At 32.6% G+C, this 24,414-nt stretch overlaps 1 protein-coding gene across 2 annotated transcripts in view; it reads right to left on the reverse strand.

Moving 5' to 3' along the window:
- RASA1 (RAS p21 protein activator (GTPase activating protein) 1) overlaps positions 1-24,414 on the reverse strand; it is a 98,582-nt gene that overhangs the window by 7,729 nt on the left and 66,439 nt on the right. For both annotated transcript variants that reach the window (XM_008576639.1, XM_008576641.1), the window contains exons 10-21: positions 21,945-22,065; positions 21,086-21,242; positions 14,464-14,551; positions 12,268-12,345; positions 9,700-9,857; positions 9,073-9,149; positions 7,672-7,844; positions 7,188-7,347; positions 5,944-6,086; positions 4,673-4,788; positions 3,809-3,895; positions 1,259-1,326 (exon numbers count right to left, since the gene is read on the reverse strand). In XM_008576639.1, coding sequence (XP_008574861.1) covers positions 1,259-1,326; positions 3,809-3,895; positions 4,673-4,788; positions 5,944-6,086; positions 7,188-7,347; positions 7,672-7,844; positions 9,073-9,149; positions 9,700-9,857; positions 12,268-12,345; positions 14,464-14,551; positions 21,086-21,242; positions 21,945-22,065 — 1,426 coding nt within the window. The remainder of the gene's footprint in view (positions 1-1,258; positions 1,327-3,808; positions 3,896-4,672; positions 4,789-5,943; positions 6,087-7,187; positions 7,348-7,671; positions 7,845-9,072; positions 9,150-9,699; positions 9,858-12,267; positions 12,346-14,463; positions 14,552-21,085; positions 21,243-21,944; positions 22,066-24,414) is intronic.

Below are 24,414 nucleotides of genomic sequence, written 5' to 3' on the forward strand. Positions count from 1 at the left end.
GTTGTCAGCACCACACTCAGCCAGTGAGCCAAGCGGCCATCCCTATATGGGATCCGAACCCGCGGCCCCGGTGCTATCAGCACCGCACTCTCCCGAGTGAGCCACGGGCAGGCCCTCCAAAATATTTTTAATACTACTTTGAGCTTCAAATTACTACATAAAAATGGTTCAGATTCCTTCTGTTAATAATGGCTCATTTATTACATTTGAAGTCACAAATATCACTGTTATCCTTCTTTTGAAAGAAACCTACAACATCTGAGAGTCATTCCATAATGGACATATAGGTAATAAGCAAAACTGGAGTTTAAAATGGCCGATTAACATTATATACCTGGTGACAAAAAAAAAAAAAAAATCCCTAATGAGAGAAAACAAAGTCACTTTCTTCATAAATACAGAACACTATTGCAACTGTAGATAACAACTTTAACTTGATCTTAAAGAAGCTCCACCTTGCAGCAGTCTTAACATTGGTTAAGTACACAGAACTTTTCCCAACTTTCAAAAGCTAAGAAGCAGGCTGTAAAAAGTCATCTTAGGGCCAGCCCTGTGGCTCACTCAGGAGAGTGCAGTGCTGGTACCGCCGAGGCCGCGGGTTTGGATCCTATATAGGGATGGCCAGTGCGCTTCATTGGCTAAGCTGGTGCAGACCACACCGTGCTGAGGGTTGCTATCCCCTTACCGGTCAAAAAAAAAAAAAAAAGGCAGGGGGAAAAAAAAAAAAAGGGCCAGCCCGGTGGCGCACTGGAGAGTGCACCGCTTGGGAGCGCAGTGGCGCTCCCGCCGAGGGTTCGGATCCCATGTGGAGACCAGTTCCCGCTCACTGGCTGAGCGCGGTGCGGGCGCAACACCAAGGGTTGCAATCCCATTGCCGGTCCCTGGTACGGGCGCGACACCAAGGGTTGCGATCCCGTTACCGGTCAGTAAAAAAGACAAAAAAAGGAAAAAAAAAAAGTCATCTTAATAAGTGTTTGAGACATAAGTAGGAATGAAAAATAAGTGGAATGTGTCTAATCATGCCATCTCAGGCTTCAGATATTGGAGTGAAGAAAAGTTAAGATGTAAAATGGAAAGAAGCTAAAGAAGTGTAAGGGAGAAAAGGGGAAGGGCACTTTGGAATGCTTTACCCTGTCTTAGAATTGATAATACAGAACAACAACAACAAAAATCATATTTAAAAGAAAAAAAACAAGTATTTTTACAAAGTAGTTTGAAGCTGTTTATTCTTATTCAAATTTTATCAAAAGATGATTACCTGAGATGATATTAAACATCCGTGGATTCAGGATGGCAGGACAGATAAGTCGAAGAAAAACAAAACCACTGAATGGGAGGGAAATTTTTTTTATTTTTAGAAAACTACTACAATGTATGTTATGTTAAAATAATATTTAAGCAGAATTTTTAATATTCATAGAACCATAAACTTTACTCTGAACTAATGTTAATGTTAAGGAAGCCCAAACACAAAAAGCCTTAAGAAAACAGTAAGCCAAAGCATCATATTTTAAAAACATATATATAGCTGCTTCTGAAATGTATTACTACTCATTTTTCCCAAGTTTGGAATTTTATATTAACTTGGGAAAATGTTCTGTAGCATTTACTGTCTTGGCTATTATTTATTTATTCCAGGCTAGTAGTGCATTTTATACTTACTCAAAAGAAACAGTGTCCTTAGGAACCCTAAGAAATTCTGAAATATCATAGGAGTACAAATAAACGTTTGATAGATACTTAGGTTCTGTAAGGTTCCCAAACTTCCATTCTCTCATTTCTCTTTCTTTTATTTATTTAATCAGAACAGCCCAGTAAAATCTGTTATAAATCAAGTTGGTTGTATTGATTTTGTTGAGTCATATAAAAATAAGAATCCATTGCTCTAGAGAAAAAGTGACTTCTTAACAAATGAAAATGTATACAACAGAATGCTGAAAACATTTTTGAGGCAATAGACATTAGGAATTCTAAAGTAAAAAAAAGTCAAATTACACAGTAATAAAATAAGCAAAAATTAGTATAAAAGCACATGGAATAACAATAGCTGTGAAAAACAATTTTACCTGTAAAAATTTTACTTTGGGAACCATGTACTAATGTAAAAATGCACGCTCATATAGATATTCCTTACTCTGCCTCCTTGAATCATGGTACAGAATATATGTTCTCATGTAGAAAATTTTCCTCTAATTTCCTTTTAAGAGGAATCCACACTAATAATTAACCTCTTACTTGCCCTGTGTGAAGACAAGCATTATTCCCAAAATAGTTTATAAAATTCCTTCTGGAGATTAAAATAATCGGCACAGTCTCTGTTCTCTGTTAGACTGGATAACCCAACTTTTCAGCTTTTACCTTCAGAACCATTTAAGAATTTCAGTGTGCAAATTTTACTTTTTGAGTTTTTAGAGGTGACTTTAAGAGGGATACATAGGTACCTACACATATTTAAAAGCTTACTAGGGAGAGAAATCATCACCTTGGGCATAAATACCCCCTTAAAATACCCTGTCGCATCGAACAATCCCCACAGCAAAATTTCCTGCTATTTGCTTAACAATTATACTTGTTTGAAACTTATAGTTTATAGAACAGTTTTAATTTACATCACACACATATCTGTGCTGAAATACTATGCTTGCAATTCTTTTCTATTCTTCCCAATCACCATGAAAACCAAGAAACACAGAATCTACAATTCTTAAATATTTATGCAACATAACTAACCAAGAGAGATTTTATCTGCAAAATGAGTAGAAGCCTCTTGACAAAGTTTAGGTATGGGGCAGGATTAAAACACATTTTCAAAATTAATGGTATAATATTGGTATCTTTAGTGGTTGCCTTTTTTTTTTTTTTTTTTTTTTTTTTTTTGAGATATAACATGACTGGCAGTGAATGTTCAATATAATTAATTATATATATTATCAGAAAACTGTTGTATTGCCTGATATTTTTGCACTAATTTGCAGTTGCCTTGAGTTGGTTGGTCTACTTAACAAAAGCTTGCAATAGCATTTAGGATATCAGACCGGGCCTCAGAAGCTTTGCTTTATTTCTACCTTAGCCACTACCTCTCTGTATAACCTTAGGCAAACAATGTGACCTCTCCAGATCTGCTTCCTCATTAGAAAAATAAGTTAGAATACTGATAATAAAGTCCCCATATATATACTCCCAAATTCCATGATTTGCCAAGGCAATTCTTCCTAATTATTGTACAATGAACAGACTGAAACACAGCTTCAGAACTAGAGTCTCTAGCTGGAGATTAGCCCAGAGTCACAGATTACAAAACAAATATCTAAACGATTCAATTATTGCTCTTCCCTTTTAGCACCAAATCAATCTCTATATTGAGGGGTCTTAAAAAGTTCATGGAAAGATATGTATTATCTTTTAATTCCATTTTCCCATGAACTTTTTGAAGTACCCTTGTATATTTGTGTATATGAAGAGCATTACATGAGGTTAGCTACAGATTTTGTTGGTTATATAACTTTTAACTTCACTCTATAAGATTTAAAAAAAGAGCTAACTGACTATAAATAGTTAATTGACTACAAATGAATGTTCAAGATTTTTAGGAAATGAAAAAAGCAGCTAAATGTCTCATAGTAACTTTAAAAAAAAAAAGTTTAAGAGCCATCTGAACTCAGAAGATAGTCAGCAGGACTTTGGCATAAAAGCCAAAGAAAAGGGCCTTGAATTGTATACTTTTACTCTTCCAATTTTCACCATTATCTACTTGTCTATGAATGCATGCTACATACAATGATATAACGAATGAACTGATGAACCTTACCTAACAACTCTTGTTCTCATGGTGGTATTTGTAGGCCACTTGTGCTGAACAGATTTCTGTAAACATCCATAAATATACCTCAGTGTCCTGCCAAAAGAACAAAATTATCTCAATACAGAAAGCAAGTGCAAATACTGATCTCATGGCAGCCAAAAGCTTAATTTGCCCAAATATACCACATTGTACCAAATATACTTTTTTAATGTAACTGGCCTATTCCCCCCAAAAAGTATTTTACTAAAAATAACGAGAGACACTTTTTGCAAGAGGTAAGGAAAACTTAATCCAGTAAGTTTACCATCAATGTATTAGCCAACTTCTTGACATTTACTTTGGAAGAAATTTTACCATTTTTAGACTACTTCTATATTAATGAAAAATATGAAACAAGCGTTGGAATGTGGATACAGAGGAACTAACAGTACAAGTTCTGTGGAGAAAGATTTTGACTTAAGTTAACTTCTTCTACCTGAACAAGTGAGTTCACTAACTGAAGGCTTTTAAGCAGATACTTAGTATACATTTTGAACAAGAAATTCTAGTACAGACTACATGGATAAACAAGTTGTCTTTTATGATCTCTTCCAATCTGAGACTATAATCCTCTTCACTCCTTAAACTACTATATAAACGACATGTATCAGCCTTTATAAAAACACGGTTTGTTTCATTTTAATATATATATTTCACTCTGGTTTGTCACTCTTCTTTAAAAACAATTCATCTCGTAAAGATTAAAAACCACAGCTTTTTCAGAGTATAATAATATCAGGACGATGGAAAAACTTTCACATGTTTTAGAAACAGAAATGTTTCAAAACACAGATATGCGATCTCTTGTCAAATGAAAATTTCACTACTTACGGTGGAAGTATTTCTGAAGCCATGAATATTTTCTCCACAAGCTCTGAAAGTATGTTCAGTAGGTGTGCTAAATTAGTGTTCACATCTTCATTTTTTTCTAACTTTGATGGACTTAACTAAGAGAAGGAATAAATCAATATAAATTCATCAATGATAAATGCAATCAGGTAAACAAGCAGTTGTACTTTTCAAGGTTCTCTGTTTTTCCATTTTTCAATGTGTACTAGCCTCTTTTTTTTCTTTGTATAAATGGGAGTTTTTAGCACTATGGAACTCCTTCTAATGGGTTTGTTACCATTCATTCCCAATTACCCAACTGAAGAGCGAGCAGTGATTACTCAATTCTATTTGTGGGGGGGGGGGGGATGATTAAAATAAAAAGCCTTTTCTGAATGATTTGAGACATTTAATGAGTAAGAAAAATACCAAATGCCTTAGGCAGAATCATGAACTTTACTCAAAACTTTTCCAGTAATCCCTGGAATATAAGAATTTTGAAGCAGATATACCTCTAAATCACTCACTTCTTCCCTTTAATAGTAAGAACTGACAAGTTAGTGCACAATTAACATTTGACAGCTCCCAGTGTACATTATCAAAACAAAACATTTTATCAATCTAAAAAATACATTTAATATCTTCCTTTTTAAGTTGCTCTACCATCAAAATAAAATTAGAGAATAGCCATGTAAGTGAGATTCTACTTATTATCTTAATGGTTTATTATGATTTTACACTGAAGCCTAAATAATTAATCCTAAAAAGATGTCTTTCTTTGCTTTTCTGGAGGCTATCTGGTAATCTCTCACTGCCCCCAAAAAAACACCTTCAAGGACAAACCTAGATGTTATGAAATGCTAAACAGGTTATACAACAAAAGTTGCGAGCAAGGCCTTCAGTTTATGTTATGCACACTATACTATATATGTATATAGTATATATAAATACATATAAAAAACATATGCTATATGTTATACACTATATATACACATAAAGTAGCATATACTTTATCATTAGAATAGTAGGAAAAATGACAAAATACTTTCATGAATTTCTGGTGCAACTTGATGGTTTCTAAATTCCAAAATAAAGCACATCTTTTTTAAAAAATCTGTTTTGCAAAACATTTTTATAAATGTATCACAGAAGGTATAACTGCTCTGATGAATAATTTTAGAAATTAATATATTTTCCATAAATGTAGTTAGCTATAAAGTATTACCAATTAAAATATGCTGTTTGCTGAAATACTTAAAACATTAAATTCTTACCTCACAAGACTGCTTGCTTTCCATTATCTTTAAAATAGAGTCTTTCAAAGCATGGTGAACAAATTGTGTAGCAGTGGCTTTCATATACTGCTCCATCAAGGTGCTTGCAAGTGTTGTGGCTCGAAATAGGGTAGTGGCCTCATCTATACAAATATTTATATTAGAAGGTTATTTGTAAAGGACTGTACTAAGGTGACCAAATTGGAAATTAAATGAATTCATTTTCCCTCAACAATTACAGCCATGTAAATGTACTTTTTGCATGCAGCATTGAAGTACTGGTTATAATGACATCCTATATTTCTATAGACAACTCTGTAAAAGACTTTCATAGATGTTACCTCATTAGATCATAAACAGGAGAAGGGATTAACACCACCATGTTAATATGAAAAAATGAAGGCTCAGAATGGTTATATGACTTGTCTAAGATCGACTAGCCAATTAGTGACAAAACTAGGACCAAGAACCAGCTTTGCTGCCTACCGATACCATGCTTTGAAAAATGAATTAATTTCCAAGTAAGAATATAACATAAAATCCCAGTATAAATTAATTTACTAGCCTGAAACATGGCTACAGAGTTAAATAAAATTTTAATAAAACACACTGTCAGAAAACCCGGATGTAAAATATGTACCATTATTTTATCTATTCCTTGACAAATCTACATATTTTATATTTTTTATGATTAGGAAGAAATAGTTCTAGACTTTACAATTTGGGGAACCTAGAAACAAGACTGTTATCAAATCAAAATGTTTAGAGGAAATGGATTATTTTGATATATTTATAAGCTGTTGAAAAGATTATGTGTCCAGCAGCCTGCGAACTACCTGTCTATAGAAGCTGGAAATAAAATACAACTGACACTCAACTTCTGTGCAATGAATTAGTAAGTAAAAAATAAACAAGAATATGTTAAGTATATCAAACTATTCCTGATAATCAAGCACTATGACCATTGTTCTGGACACAAAAATCACTTCCTCATTGCTTCTAATACTAATCTGGCATGACAAAAACCTGTATGAGTATTAGAAATGCTAGCCCCACCATATTAACCAATACAAGAAACCAGAACTGACATCCCAACCGCAGTTTTTAATGAAGGAAAAATGGAATAACTTATTTTGCAATATGACTGAACGGTTTAATATATTCAAAGAGTCCAAATATACTTGATATATAAAACCTAATAGCCCAATTTTTAAAAGTAACACACTAACACATTCATACTATACCTTCCATGCTTATTTCTCTGTCATTTAGTGTACATAACAACAATGATTCAAGCTTTTCATGAAGAAAAATCCTCAGTAGGATGCTAGCCAGTAGTGTTCGGTCTTGTCCACATACATGTGATAAAGCATAGACTACATGAAGCTCCTTTTGCAGTATAAGCTAAAAAATGACATCAAAAAACTGTTTAAAGTACATATTATTAAGCATTCTCAGTGAGACTAACTGGAAATATGTTCTTATATTTAGAAGTATGTCCCACTGTATAAATTTATTAAAAATAGAGTTTGTAGAGTTTGCAGCCTGCATATTTCAAGTTTCTTCAGACCAAAATCATACCACTACAAGGTTTTAAACCTTCTTGGCCTGTCAATGTGCCACTAAGCTATGAAATCACATTTTAACTTAATACATTTTTTATTAAATGTAAAATGTTTCTGTTAATAATGTCATCAAAAATAATTAGACTGATAAATAACTTAATACCTCTTTAAATTCACTGTACTCTTCTTCTGGCATGATTTTTTCCATAGAATATCGTGCTCGAACACGCAGGGATCCTGGTTCAATACCTTTTAATGGTATATGGGAACTGAGCAGAAACCATTCATCTGTAGCATGCCCTTTCTGTAACCGGCTCAACTGACAGCGCATAAATACTATGAAAGAAAAACAAATGATTATTGTCTAAAAAGACAACACTATAATTAGCCAAACAGGAAAATTTCCCCAATGTTCAGTCTTCTCTATATTGTTAAATGCTTTTTAATCAAAGGAGTTTTCAATAAGGTCATAAATTCAATACTTAATTGCTACTTCATTCGTTTACTGAATGCCTATGAAGTGCTAGACTCTGTGATAGGCAGGGATGTGGGGTACAGAGATGATTAAGACACACTCTCTGACTTGCATGGAGGTCAATCTTGCCAAGAAGACACAAAGTCAATTATGGTACAATGTGAAAAGTACTATAACAGTGGTTAATGCTATTGGACTATGAAGAAATATCTAATTGAGCCTAGGGAGGTTAAAAATCCATTCCAAACAGGGAATCCTTGAGATGACTTGTAACAGGATCTGGAGCTAAGTAAAAAGGTAGAGGAAAAGAGAGCAGTCCAAAATGGAAGGTATGGCTTTCCTTCTATGTCATTTCCAGGGGGGTTGGATTTTACTGTAATAGTCATGGGGAACCACTAAAAAATGTTAAGCATTTAAGTGTTACAGAAATTAAGAATAAACATTTTACAGAGAAAAATCCAGGCTTTGATCTGTTAATACATATCACTTCCTTCCCAAAGCCAAAGTTTTAAGATGGTATTAGCCTAATTCACCCTGATGTGAATTGCAAATCCCATTGCCAACTGTCTTAGTAATAACAGACTAGGAAGAGGTGTGCTGCTGAGAACAAGACCTTGAAGCATCTCACTACCAGAAGCGAATAAATAACATACTCTAGTTTAGAGAAATTTTTTAAATAGAGCATTTTTCTTTTTAACGCATATGCTAAGTACAGGAAAGTAGGAAAAACCTAAAAAGTAGAAAGAAGGGAGGGAGGGGAACCCCCGAGAAAGAGGACCACTGTAACTATTTTCTTCTTATTATTATTCATTGAGGAGGGAAGGGTGGATAGATATGTATTTTAACCTCAAGGGCTTAGTTTACAGCATGTACAATTTAGCCATTTTGGTCTTTTTTCCCTAGATACATTCTTTCTCAACAATCAGTACTTTTACAAGTACATAAAGAAACTATCTCACATTATGCTATTTGCACTTGTTTTATTTTTTAATTTCCATTTTAAGACTACATTTCATTAAAAATTTTAAAAGTATGTAAAACATGCTTTTTGGTTTTTTTACTTTAGAAAGAGTTTCTGTATCAACTTACAGATATCAGGATCTTTGCTTTTCTTTGTTTTATTACTAAGAGTTATTTCAAATCTATTGATGTCAGGAGGAAGATCACTAAAGGAGCAAGGAGAAAAAGAATTAACAAAATTTTCTGGCATCAAACTACTTGATTACTTGTAGTATCAAATAAGCCCCCTATTTCTGCCTTTAAAAAAAAAAAAAACTTGAGCATGCTATATTTAAAATTAGATTCACAATATATTTTATTATTTGGTATACAGGAATACAGACAAGCAAATTTCACTTTCCCTAGCATCCTTAACATCCTAACTCCCAACAATTCACTCAAGTAAGTCCTGGAAACTTAAGCAAACATTTTGTACATGTGGGTAAGTAAATGTTTTTGGACTTGTTGGTAATACTAAGTAGTATTAATAACTATGTGAAAAATCAAGGGCATAGCACTTTACTAATTAAGGTGAACAAATAAAACAGAAAATAAAAATGATGTATTATTAAAACACCTGGACTTGGTGCCCTGTTCTAACAGTTTAGATATAGACAAAAAAAAAAAAAAAAAAAAAAAAAAAAAACCCAAAAAGAGGAAAGAAAATGCAATATGGTAAAAGAAAATGATTTAATATAATGATAAAATAAAACTTACTCAAAGACAAATTCTTCCGACCATACTGGATTTTGCCCTTCCCTTGCGTGAGTTTTTGCTACTTGGACACTATTCAGATAGATGTTACAATATGGATTAGTAAAATGTTTTACTGGGAGTTTGTGGGCCTCTTCAATATGTAAAACAAGGCTGCTGACCTAAAAAAAAAACACAAAAATTATTACCCCGGATTTCAAGAATTATGCATTAATAGGTTTCAAAAGCAATTACTATAAAATAAAAACCCCCAAATAGTGACTTATTCTTCTCTTTTTCTCAAACTATATTAGCTTTGGTTAGAGTTTCCCTTTTACATGATATACAGTAAAATACAAGGGAACTTCAAAAAGTTCATGGAAAATGGAATTAAAAGATAAAAATAAAAAATATAAACTTTATTTCTCAACATAAACTCCATCAAGTTCAAGACACTTTTGTAAGGGAGCCATTTAGTCCATCCCTAGAGAAAACTGAGGGGCCTGGGAACTTAATCATATCGATGCAGTCTTTTTTACTTTATTAACTGAAGAAAAATGAGTATCCTTTAAAGATCTTGTAAGATTAGGAAACAAAAAAGTCAGAAGGAGCCAAATCAGGACTGTAAAGTGGATGCCTACTGACTTCCCATGGAAACTCTTGCAAATTGCCCTTGTTTGATGAGAAGAATGAGCAGGAGCATCCAGCCTCTTTTTGCTAAAGCTTTGGTTAACGCTCAAACACTCTCATAATAAACAGATGTTATCATTCTTTGGCCCTCCAGAAAGTTGACAAACAAAATGCCTTGAGCATCCCCAGAAACTGTTGCCATGACCTTTACCCTTGGACAGTCCACTTTTGCTTTGATTGGACACTTCTATCTCTTGTAACCATGATTTTGATTGTGCTTTGTCTTCAGGATTATACTGGAGATGAGCCATGTTTCATCTCCTGTTACAGTTCTTCAAAGAAATGCTTAAAATTTCCATCGAAAGCTCTGCTCTTGTCTGCAGCTGATCTGGGTGCAAAAGTTCTGGCACCTACTGAGTGGAAAGTTTGCTCAAGTTTAATTTTTCAGTCAGAATTGTGTAAGTTGAACCTATCGAGATGTCTATGATGCTGGCTACTGTTTCTGCTGTTAATCATCCGTCCTCTTCAACTGGGGCATGAACAAGATTAATTTTTTCCATGCAAAGTGATGTGGATGGTCTGCCACTGTGGGTTTCATCTTCAACATCATCTTGTCCCTTTTTAAAACGAGTTATCCATTTGTAAACTTCTGATTTCTGTGGGGCACTGTTCCATAAACTTTTTGTAAAGTATCAATGACTATATTATAACTACAAATGTTAATTTCATGGATAAAGCTTCACACAAGACACAACTTGCTCTTATCTGCAAAAATTCAATCTGATTTTCCACAGCTTACAATATGTTTTAAAGATCTATGGTAATAATGTGTATAATTAAATGTCCAAGGGGAAAGGACCAGAATTCTTTTTTTTTTTTTGTCTTTTTTCGTGTCCGGCAATGGATCGCACAGAATTCTGATTACAGCAATTATTTAGTCACCTAAGTAATAAATTATTTTGTCACCTAAGTAATAAATATTTATCCACTCCCAGTAGAACAGTATGTCAAATTCACAGAGCTTTTTGGGAATTCCTGTGAATAGAACAGGAGTTATTTCAGTCAACAAATAAATATTGTATTAAACTTTCCTCAAAATCCCAAGAATGTCAAAATTTGCCTAACTTCTTCCAATTATCTAAGGATTAATATAAAAGGAAAAAAAAAGCCAAGAAATGGAAGGTATAAAGTTGCCCTTACGTATCTAGAAAAAAAAAAGAAAGCCAAGCTTAATTCTCCACAAATCACAGTTTAGAGCAGGCTAACTAAGGTTTCAAATAAGATTGGATATTTTCTAAGAGTTATGTGATAGGTTTCAAAAGCAATTACTATAGAATGAAAAACCCAAAACTTTACTGGTATTAGTATTATATAAGTCAGATGATCTTTTCAATATGTACATTTAGTTCTATTTTTTTTAAAACAGGCCAAAATAACTCTTTGAAGAAAAAAAATAAAAGTACCCAACAGAATAGTTTGTTGTTGGCTTGGTATTGTTATTTATTTATTTATTTATTTTTGACCAGTAAGGGGATCGCAACCCTCAGCACAGTGTGGTCCACACCACACACAACCAGTGAGCGCACCGGCCATCCCTATATAGGATCCGAACCCGTGGCCTCGGCGCTACCAGCGCTGCACTCTCCCGAGTGAGCCATGGGGCCGAACCTTGGTATTGTTATTTTAAGTAGAAGAATAAATAATCCTTCATATGCACTCAAAAGTTGGCATTATGGCCTGAGCACCAGAAGGCACATACAAATCATTCTTGCATAAAGAAATAATGATTTTTTTCTGCTACTGAAGTGACAGCATGGCTTTAAAATGCCTAAAAAGATTAACCTCTCTTTTCTTAAGAAATGTTAACCAAAATAGTTCAGAAATTTTTTTTTTAAAAAAGGTAAAGAGCAAAGTGATAGAGTAAAATGTGACAATTACAAATAAAAGAAAATTAAGTTTCACCTGACGAAGGCGCTTATTTGATGTTCCTGGACTACTTTTCCGTAAATTGCAAAATGCCTGCAGACCTTTCATCCAGTCCTACAAAAAAAACACCACAGCATTTCAATGAAATGAACACTAGTTTATTTGATTTCCATCATCAATTTGTTTCTTTCAAATTCAATAGTTCTTTCCTTCTCTAGACTGCCATTTCTATTCTCAGACTATATTGCACTTTATTTGTGCTCCAATAAGGTAAAAATAATCAAAGTAATTATAATAATTATGTAAAAAAATGCTTGAGGTTGTGTAGAATCTCTAAGTTAATGTTAAGTACACCAATCAGTGGCCATTAATTAGCCACAAAATAAAATTTACATTAAAGAAATTGTTTCTCCCAAACAAATACAACCTTGGGGTAAAAAGTCTATGTATATATAGTTAAGCTGTTACACTTGAGGTAAGCTAAATCAGAATTTAACTTGATACATTTTGTAAGAGGACGAGAGTATCACTTGTAAAACAAACTGATAATGTGATGACTGATTTGATAACAAACATTCTATTCTTCACCTCAGACCATGATATAAGGTAGAAATGTATGAGGAGATCTGGTTTATTTGTAAGCCCTTTCAAATATAACATCTGATTTAAAAAATCATCTCAGGTTAATATTCAAATTAAATTGCAGCTATATTTTTTAAATGTTTAAATATCTACTGCCCTGGAGAAAGGAAGAAACAATTTAGGTTTTTTAAAAATAAATCTAAATATAACTTTGGCTTATATGTTTCTGGAAAGCTATGTACCATTACTTTATTCAATTATGTCTTTAGTTTGTTGGCTATTTCAATGAATCTGAACTCTGTCAATATTTAGAGTACATCTTTATAGTAGAGAAAATGAAAACCAAATCAATTACCATAGCTCTTAAAAGTAGAGAGAAACCAGAGACCCCACACATACCAAAATCAATAAAAACTGGAAATATCACTTAAAGTCAAAGGGAGTTTGACCATAAGTGATATGGAAATATAGAATATGGAAAGAGTATGCATAAATACAGTAAGAAAATGTTCTATGTGAGGCTTGCAAAACATACTGAAATGTCACCAAGGTATGTGGCACAGTTTTATTCAGAAAGAGAGAACATGATAAAGTAACTACAAGATAGGATACTGAAGTTTAATTTCTATAACAAACTCAATTTCTAACATTTTAAAAAATATCTAAATTACCAAGATGTTCTGAGCCCTATTTATCTAAGAATTAGTGATGCATACCTACAAAACAAAGTTTTCTGTGCTCATTTCACTATATATGAAATGAGTATTTGCTTAAGGTATTTTACAAAGATTTGAAATATGACATTCAATTTTGACCCATAAAACACAATGGCTCATTCATCAAATTTATTCTGTGAGTCTAATATTTTCATAATTTATGTCAGGGGCCCATACTAGGATCCACAGTGCTAAGAGCATCTTCCTCATACCAAGGTTGGCAAGTTAAGTTCTTACTTCCAACAAAACCACTTTCTTTCATCTCTTAACTAGTTTTAGGTTCCTTCCATAGAGTATAAGCAGAAATATAGCCATTTTTGTATAAAATACAACACACCAGAATTATGGTTCAAAGAAAACAAAATATTTTTAAGAAAATTTTTAAAAGCATTATTTCATCACATAATTAGTTAAAATTTAATAAAAGTTATAAGAAGGGCACGGCACATGGATCAATGGCAGTGCTGAAGCAAACACATCTGGACTTAGAGAATATATACAAAAGAAAATTCCTAAAATATTTTTCCTCTTGATGAACTTTTATTTTCAGGCATGAGGTTCAACCAGTGAAGAATAACAATTCTTGTTAGCAAAACTAACTGGCTTACCATTGGATTATACTAAGAATATAACTTTTATACAGAGAGGATCTTAAATGAGCATTCTCAGTTGGACTCAACATCACAGAGTATTTAAAGGTCAATTTAAAATGGAGTTTTTATTCCAATAACCCTTCATTGAGTTTGTTTCTGCATTTCTTTCAAAAAAAACTTCTTACACATCAAAGTTCTTACTTCTCAAAATAAAAAGACAATTTGATTTCAGGCACCCTTTTTATCACATTATCTTAAATGTGATAGTTTTCTAAACTAGTTAATAAGAAAACACAGCTTACATAGAGCCTTTCAAAAGTTTAAGAAACAATGATTTTTACCTCTGCTTGTTCTGGAGTTTCTCCTGCAAAGTAAAAGATGTAATGTTCTTCACTAAAATGCTGAACGACTATCTGAAAACAGTTTGGCCTTTAAAATGCAAACAAAAAAGTTATTAGGAAGGTTACCAAAAAATATTAAAACATTTACACCAACTTTTTAAAAAATCACAATATATATATTTTATATAAAATTATAGTTCTTAATTTAGAGAAATACTCCATTGTACCAGATCATAACTAAAAAGAAAATGTCAACTACATATATTTTAGAAAATTTTGGCAGCACTATTGAAATTTTATCAATCTTTCAAATTTTAAACTAAAAAAAGAATGTACTGTATAAATTAATTCTAAAAGACACTAGAAATAGAAAAGTTAGAAACTAAAACAGAATTCCTAGAATTGTACCTAGCTAATCTAAAAACTTTTTATATACACCAGAAAAAGACTAGAAATGTTCTTAGTGATTATCTGTAAGTAGAATGTGGGTGATTTTAACTTTCTTTGTAATACTTTTCTATATTTTCAAACTTTTACAAATTGATTTTTCCTCATCTGTTAAATTAGAAACATCATCTCCTCATATATCTGCTTGTTCTGAAATTTAAGTGACCTAACCGTAGTGTACAACAACAGTAGTATACAACAATAGTGTACAACAACAGTAGTGTACAACAGTAGTGTTAGTTCTTGTCTTCCTTTAGTATGTGCCATTACCAAAGTACTTCAAAAAGCTCATAGAAAAAATAGAATTAAAAGGTAATATGAATCTTTCTATGAACTTTTTGTAGTACCCTCATGTAAATCATTTGACCCATATATACGATAACAGTAATTTATATCTTTTTTGGAGACATGCTTTCTTTCCAGTTAGACTTGAAAATGTTTATAAAATGTTTAGTGAATGTTTTTGGAACTCAATAAATGTTATTTCTATTTCCTGCTTTAAATAAAGATTATATCTTAGGCTTTAATGTTAGGAGGCCATAGTAAAATACCCAAAGTACAAGCTTCATACTTGTTAAAGATAAAAACTATCTTTTCATGTTTTGAAAATATCATACAAGTAATCATGGAGACTGTAAACTGAAAATTTCCAATTCTGAAAGCAACCTGTATCAGACTAACCCCTCCTTGCTGGATAAAATATAAAAACAAAACAAAAAACAGCTGTTTGAAGGAACTAGAGAACACCAAAGCAGCTAAGACTTGAGGAACCAAGATCGTACTGAGGTGAGCCTGACATTTTTCCTTTCAAGGTATGTGTCAATTCCTATGCAGTGTAGGGAGAGCAAGAAGCAAAGATGCTAAGCAGAAAGCAGCAGTTAAAAGGATAAAAAGCTAACCAGCAAATCCAGCAGTTTCACAGTGCTGAGAGAGAAAAACAGAGTTCAGGGCCTTCAAAGAAAAAGCACTCAGTTGAGAATCCTTGAAGGGCTATGCCTTCACAATAAGGGCAAACCAGAAATAGAACAGCCTTCACCAATACTGAAACCCAACCTCCACTTGATTCCCTAAAAGGATCAAGATGAACTACACCTACTCCATCTGTCCTTTCTGGAGGCATTAACACTATCCATAGCTCCTTCAGTTTTTCATACAGTGTCCATCATCAGTCAAACATAACTAGACTTTACAGGAATTAGGATCAAATGACTGAAAGCTAAGAGAAAAAAGACAACAGAGAAAAACATATACATAATCCTGATATTGAGGATAGACACCATAATTGAAGTGTTTAGGAAGAAAGTAATAAGACTTTTGCAAGAAAGCTGGGTCCACAAGTAAAGGATCATATGAAACTCTAAACTGAAAAATGTAATAAATAAAATTCAGACCTCAATAAGTGGATTTAACTGCAGAAGAAAAGATTAGTAAACTGAAATATCAGAAGAAAATATCTAGTTTGAAGCACAGAGAGGAAAAAAAAGATGAAAAAGATAGAAAACCATGTAAGAGACACATGGGACACAGTGAGAAGGTGCAACATATTTAACTGGAATCCCAGAAGACAAAGAGAATGTGGCAGAAGAACTGTTTTAAGACATACTAACCAAGAGATTTTTCTAAACTGACAAAAGACATCATCAGGTCTTAGGTTGAAGAAGCTCTACAAACATATGAATAATTTTTAAAAAAAAATTATAGTAGGCACTAAAAATGTATAGTAACAAAAAAATCTCAAAGCATTCAGAGAAAGATAAGATACATTACCTCTAAAAGAAACACTTAGAATGATAATAACCATGTTGGAAGGTAGAAATCGTTAAAATGGTAAAAGAAAATAACTGCCAATCTAAAATTTAATCAAAACATCCTTCACGAATGAAGGTAAAACAACAGATACTGTCACAGTGAAAGATCCAGCTTATGTAAAAATTCCCACATAAATATTCACTAGAATTACTTTGTATCACTGAAATGTCCTTCCACCTGTGCTTCTAAAATGGTTAATATTTAAAGTAAAGCAGTGTTGGGCTGGCCAGTTAGCTCAGTTGGTTAGAGCATGTTATAACACCAAGGTCAAAGGTTCAGATCCCCATACTGGCCAGCCACCATAAATTAAATGAATGAATGAACAAATAAAAAATAAATCAGTATTAAAAGTCAGAAGTTTAATACAAAGAAACAGAGTGCTGAGAGACCTCTTAATAACACAGTAAAACACTGAGGGACCCATACATGTAGCAAATTCTGTGGCAGTTCCAAAGTTGAGGAGCTATAGTAAATTACAAGGCATTCTCAATACTTGAATATGGAATACACACACAAGGAAAAGAAATGACATTGTATATTAAGTGGAAAATACAATGGCTTAAAAAACTGTACTTAAAATTGGCATCATAAAACAAAACAAAATAAAAAATACTAAAAACAATCTGGAAAAACTGCACAACTGTGCAACTAGAGCCATGACAGCCATTCAAGCAGTGCTGTCCACCATTCCTTCAGCAGTGGGCCTTAGAATGCACACAATCACCTACTGCAGAAGGCTGCAATTAAGTTTCATATTAGACTTCATCTAAACGCTAAAGGTCAGTGTATCAGTTTCTGTATTTACACAAAGCATGAAATGTTCAATGCCTGCCATATATCTTATAACATTATAAAGAAAAAGATAACAGCATTCATCCACAATTTCCCGTTTGTTCTCTGATAGAAACCTATTTTTCATTTGTCCCATTATGTGGTAGAGATATCTTCTCATTTCCTTGGAATATACTTTACTGGTGCTGTTTTCTTTAGCATTCAGTCTTCCTCAGTTAGTGCTTCCCAACTATTTCACAGTAAGGCACACACAAAAAATAGTTCATATTAAACTGATTCAAAAAGAAAAAATATCAATTTTTTTTAAAATGAGAGACGTGCTTATTTCTCAAGGATATAAGTTTTTCATATCAGGTTTTAGACCTGCTGTCATTAAATATAATTCATGACTAGAATGTTTTTAAATGTCCTCAAATTCTTGAAAGTCACCTTCAATAAGAAACTTTGCCAAAGAAGCAAGCTACATACAACCTTATAGTAAATAGTAAACATATATTTATTGCTTTTTCCCCCATACCTGACAGAAACTCCTTTGATATGGATTGAATTGTGTCCCCCAAGTTTTTATATACTATTAGAAGTTTAATCCCACTGACAGTGTTAAGAGGGTGGGAAATCCTATTATGGTAACTGAAAGGTGGGGCCTTAAAGAGGTGATAGGTTGTGAGAACTGTGTCCTCATGAATGTATTAATCCATCAGAGGATGATCATGGGCATGGTTCTGATAACTTTAAAAGGAAAGTGCTTTAGCAGCTCTCTCTGCCTCTGCCATCCACAGAATGTGACACCCTGCTTTGCTGTGAAGAGTCACTACCGACCCACAGGAGGCTCTCATCAGAAGTGTTCCTTGGACTTTGGACTTCCCAGCCTCTGAAACTGTAAGCAATACAAATCTTTTCTTTATATATTACCCAGTTTCAAGTATTCTTGCTATAAGCAACAGAAATGGATTAATACATAATTTCTTGGTTAGTAACCAGAGTAGGAATAATTCAGTCTCTTTAAATTATACTTCAAGGATCTGATCTTCCCTTTAACTCTATCAATTCTTTTTCTTTAATTGTCAAGTGTCATGTGGGCCTTTGTTTTGATAGTGCAGATTTTCAATTTAATTGCACCACTTCATATAAAGTACATCAAAATAATGCTACAGCTTTTCTTCAAACTTACAGATATCACTTTATTAGTCTTAATACTTCTTTTTAAGATTCATATTATTCAAAATATAAGTATCACTAGTGAATCATTTTTAACCTCACTTTTTCAAGGTTGAATTTCTGGTTTGAATCCATAAACTGTCAGAATACATTAATATATTTTAGTGTTGTACTTATAATTTTTGAGGAAGTTTACCTATTCTTCAATAAATCTGCAAAGTGAAAGTCATTCACCAAAAAGTTATCTTTTTTCTGTAGGTCAAAAACTTTTAACACCAAAACTCTTATTTTGGACAGCTAAGATAAGATACTTCAGCATTAAACAGTAGGTATTTTGATCCCATTTTTTCACATAAAACTGAAAAAAACATGTGCACCTGAACCACCATGGATTTTATTGGAGCCTCCATTTTATAATATTATTTAATATGGAATTCAGGTCTACAGACAAATTTATGTATAAGACCATCTCTGTATTGATTATTTTCCAGAATGAATGCTTGATGTAAAACCTTTAAATGTTCCAATCATGAGGGCTCATCATCAATCGTAAACTTAAACAGCATTTCCATAGGATCTTTTTTGTTTCAAAGGATTATTCACTGTTTGGCATATTTTACCCTTCATAGTTTTGATACTTCTTTAAATGGCTTATAATTTTCTTCCAAGTATTTCTCTAATGTCTGTAGATTCATTAGTCTACACTGAAAACATAGTCTCTTGATGTATGTACAATTTGTTTGATTAATGAATGCACTTATTGATAATACTACCTGAATACTAATATTTGTAAATGGTATCTCTTTTACTTATTTTACTTTTTGGCCCCAAAGAAAGTTTGCACTTTCCATCAGATTGGTAAAACAAACAATTTTCCAACTCTATGTGAAACATTTTTGTTTCAGCTTTAAGTATTAATTCCATGATCTCATAATAGGCTTCCCAAGTTTAGCCAGATTCTGAAGGAACAGATCTATGAGAAGAGGGGAAATGGGAAAAGAGAAGAAACTGTTTCTTATTTGGAATTTACAGTTCAATTTTTTTCATGAGAAGTAGATATTTAATAGTTCGGTGCCAGCATAAAGTGCTTGGCGCCACTAACTTATTCAATAACTTTTAAGCAAATAAAACTTGGAAGATTACTGGGTTTAGCAATCCAAATTTAATAAATTTCTAGGGCTGGCCTGTGGCTTACTCGGGAGAGTGCAGTGCTGATAACACCAAGGCCACAGGTTCGGATCCTTTATAGGGATGGCTGGTTCGCTCACTGGCTGAGTGTGGTGCTGACAACATCAAGCCAAGGGTTAAGATCCCCCTACCTGTCATCTTTTGGGAAAAATAAATGAATAAATAAAAATTTTTTTAAAAAAATTAATAAATTTCTTAAGTGGCCTTATAAGTGAGCTGATTTTTTTTTTTTAATTAAGGCTACTGGTTTTATCTTATGAATCTAATGACTTTCCAGCATTAATCACCAAATTGCCCCTTCATGGTGGGAAAATAAATATCTGTACATTAAAGTCAATTATAAAGAAGTAACAATGAAAATATCTAAATTAGTTATGTTCTTTTCAAGAACCTCTTTATACATTCTACAATTAATGAAAACAATTTTAACTTCTGTATTAGTAGAAATGCCATCCTGCAGCAGAAAAGCAAGTTGTTAAAAACATTTGTTTTAACTGCTTTGTCTTTTATTAACCAAAATAGGTAATAATAGTGATACATATATCTAAAAAGACTCTGGGATGGATTATGATTGATAATATTAACAGTAAAAAAGGTAAAGAAACACCATCGTTCTTGAACAAAAATCCAGATATAATCAAGAGTTGGATTTGTCTTGTGATGTTCAGGATTTAGCTTATACGTTTATATTTATTTTAAAAAATCCCTTGAAATCAGTGTAAGAAAAATGTTTCTTTTTTTTAACATCCAATCTAAAATCTTTTTTCCTATTGAAACAATTTTTTTAATATTATGATTGTTTTTTAACATCAAGTTTCTTAGGAATATGTCTATAAAGTTAAGAGCAGAATTGAGTATACCAGGTACTATTGGATGCACTGAGTTCACATAGAACATGATAAAATCAGAGGAAAGGTAACAAGACTCAAAGTAAGTCACTCAAAAGACTGTTGGTGGGAACAGGGAGGAAACATGCTATATACCGATCAAGTTTTACTACAAGAAATGTCATTCTAAAGATTTCTATGTAGTATAGTGGAGTAGGATTTTATGCATAGGTTAGTCTAAAATAAGCAAGGAGAACAAAACATACCCTAAAAAGTAAATCTGACATTTTTAGAAGATTAGAGCTCTCAAAATTGGTTTGCTATGCTTTGAAATGATCTGAATATACACACACTTATTATAAAAACAATTCCACAAGAAAAACAGGAAACCAATTTCTTACCTGCCAAAGAGACTATCATGAACAACATAGACAGAACATACACTGAGATCTATTAATCCTTTTGGTTTTGTAGCTCGCTTTTCACTTTCAAAATAAATAAGTTGGGCATCACTGCCCTCTAAAATAAAATACAAATTTTTCCAACGTTTTCCTTTGCCTGTTGAAAGAAAAAAATAGTCTTACCTTAGCCAAAAAGTAAACTGTGAAATCATATATATTAGAATCAAAACAATTATTGTTGCAGAAAATAAAAATTAAATATACTTCAATTTTTATTTCAAAGCTTGAACGATATGTCAATCCTTATGTAATGAGAAAATACCTGTTGTTAAATTGCTTGTTTTAATGAATCACAGAGGAAATGACAAGGATACCTTAACTATATCTTTAGAGATTTCGTTATGATGAAATCTTCAAAATTCTTGTTTTGGAGTAATTCTTTCCCAATCTTAAGGAAAAAACTATTCCACTAAACAGCCCACCCCCACCCCAACTCCCTAACATGTCTTAATGTCAAATTGAGGTAAATCTATAAAATAACAACATCTATACCATCAATGTTCCAAGGAATTTCTCTTTAAAAATAAAAAAAATAAAGCATGGGAGGAAGGAGCAAAAAATAAAATAAAACACCTTGCACTGGAACTACCTCAGGATCTAAGGACCTGGTAGGAAATGTGAGCTTAATATACCCAGACTCTAAATTTTGAAGGATGCTTAGATATACTCTAAACAAGTATCAATTTTACGAAATACATACTGCAATAATAAATTTATGCCCAATATTTACAATGCCTCTATCAAATGAGTTAACAATAAAATACTGAAATTGAATTCTTAGTCTTAAAAGTTTACTTACCCTTTTTCAAAAGATAACCTTTCTTAACAATATTTTTATAAAAGGCATCCTTTGTTTTACGACGAATTGTATTATAGATTTCCTTGCCATCCACTGTGTCATTAAGTACTTGCTCTTGATCCTGAATTTTAAAAAATATTAAAATTATTCCATGAATTCTTTATGGAATCTTGAAAATGAGTATAAATAGATTACCAATTAAAAACCAAAGTGTTTACTACTAAAATCTAGATAAATATAACACATAAATTAAGAGATCCTTTCCTTTCCAAAGAAATTTCCAGAAAGGTTTTCTTACCATTTCCCAAGAACATATCCCATGGACAACTAATAAACTGCTTTCAAAAATATGGTCAGTTTGTTATACTTTACAGCACATAATGTTTTGAAAACATGAATTTGTCCCAACATAACTGGTAAATCAGGAATCAATTTGCACATGAAGCAAAATCCTGTCCATGAGAAACACTAAGTGAACACAGAAAACTGCACCAAGCTGAGCTTAGACACATGGGAATATACGAAACACACACTCCTCAAATACCTAGCAGTTCCCTCAGTTCATCAAGTGTGTTATAAGCCATACTCATCCATTCACATCTGATGTTATAACTCTGTCTGATTTAGGATAATCCTCCTACAACTTTACAACATTCTCATGCTTCACTCCTTCTGATGGCCACTTCCACATATAAAATTCAGGTCTTTTATTCAAAGTAAAGTGCCATACTTATTGCAGTATTTAAATATTTCTTAATCATTTAGCATATATAAAACTATGCTACATTTTTATTAGGTGACTATCTTTTTTTCATGTGCTAATGATGAAGTTTCTGATTGTTAAATCCCTTAACCCCACTTTTCCCACAAGCCCAGTAGTTTTTATTGCTACATTTTACATAACGCCGTCATTTTTAGGAATGCATATGTCACAGTATGGCAGAACTGACATTAATTGCTAAATCCTCTAAATAACAAAAAGAAGAATTATGTCAGGAAGAATATAAAGAAGTGAGTGCCTTCATCATGATCTTTACAGAATAAATCAATCTTCAGTTTTACTACCAGGGTTCAATTGTTTTTAGTTTCTTTTTTGAGTTCTCACTAATTTGCAAGGGTTAATATTCTATGACTTTTAGTCTTTTTTAGAGACTTCATGGGTCCATTCAATCCTCTTATAAATCTAAGATTTATCACAGGATACTTGTGATCTTATTTCTCCTATATCTAGAAATACTCTGCTGTTTCATCATCCTAGAAACTATTTCATTATTACTCAACATTTATTCCAACATGCCAAAAAATACTAAAGTAATAAGAAAATTGAGGAATGAATTGCCTAGAGCAGGGCTGGCAAACTGTGGCATGCATGCTAAATCCAGCCTGCCACCTGTTTTTGGACTTAAAAGTTTTACTGGAACACAGCCGTGCTCATTCTTTTATGTATTGTCTGTGGCTGCTTCCAACTACAAAGACAGAGTTTAACAGTTGAGACAGAGATTGAATGGCCTGCAAAACCTGAAATATTTACTATCTGGCCATTTATGGAAAACCTTTCCCAATCCCTGGCCTAGAGTATGATGCAATAGTGAAATAAATCATCTCCTTCACATCATCCTCTTTGGTTTTGTTACTGTGTTGCCAAGTATTGCAGCATCTTTTAAAAAAGAATAAAATGCCATTTTTTGTTGTCTTTTCACTAGCTTTCGTTGAACACAGTTAAACTCAGAACTCTTAATTTTCTGCTCATATATATATAAAAGCAGAAACTTACAGAAGAAGATGTGTGACAATTATTAGAAAAATGATAAGATGAATAAAAAGAAATGGTAGCACTCTGGACTCTACCGTGATGGCAGAATTGCTTTTGATAAGCAAAATCTTAGGCTGTGATTCTTTAGATGACAACACTTGATGAATTTTCTCAAACTCAAGAATCACAGAGTGAACCATATAATTTCTAAGAAAAAAAAGAAAATACAATGTTCTCATCTAGTTAAGTCATTAAACAAGAAGAATGTTATCATGCAATATTCTGTGACAAGAACCTGGATTATCCTGTTTTCCTAAGAGGAAATACTATTCTTACATCTTTGTCATGCACCGAAATTTAGTTAATGGACAAATACTGAAGGCACTTTATATAAAAAGGTTACTGAAAGAAAACATATAATGTAGAAATAAAAAAATTCACTGTATTGATCATTCTAATTGGTAATTATAAATCTAAACATAAAAATTATTTTACAATTGTAGAGCAAAGAAGACTACTCTCCAACAAAATTATCAGTCATCACAGTTTTCAAAAGTATTGCATTTTGTTTTGTTTGTCTTTTAGTTTTGGCAGCTGGCTGGGGATCTGACCCTTGATCTTGGTGTTATTACACCATGCTCTAACCAACTGAGCTAACCAGCCAGCACCTGAAGTACTACATTTTGATGAGACAAGTACAAGAACAAGAAAAAATCA

This window comes from Galeopterus variegatus, unplaced genomic scaffold, assembly GCF_000696425.1.
Source record: "Galeopterus variegatus unplaced genomic scaffold, G_variegatus-3.0.2 Scaffold1382, whole genome shotgun sequence".
In the NCBI taxonomy this organism is placed as follows: domain Eukaryota; kingdom Metazoa; phylum Chordata; class Mammalia; order Dermoptera; family Cynocephalidae; genus Galeopterus; species Galeopterus variegatus.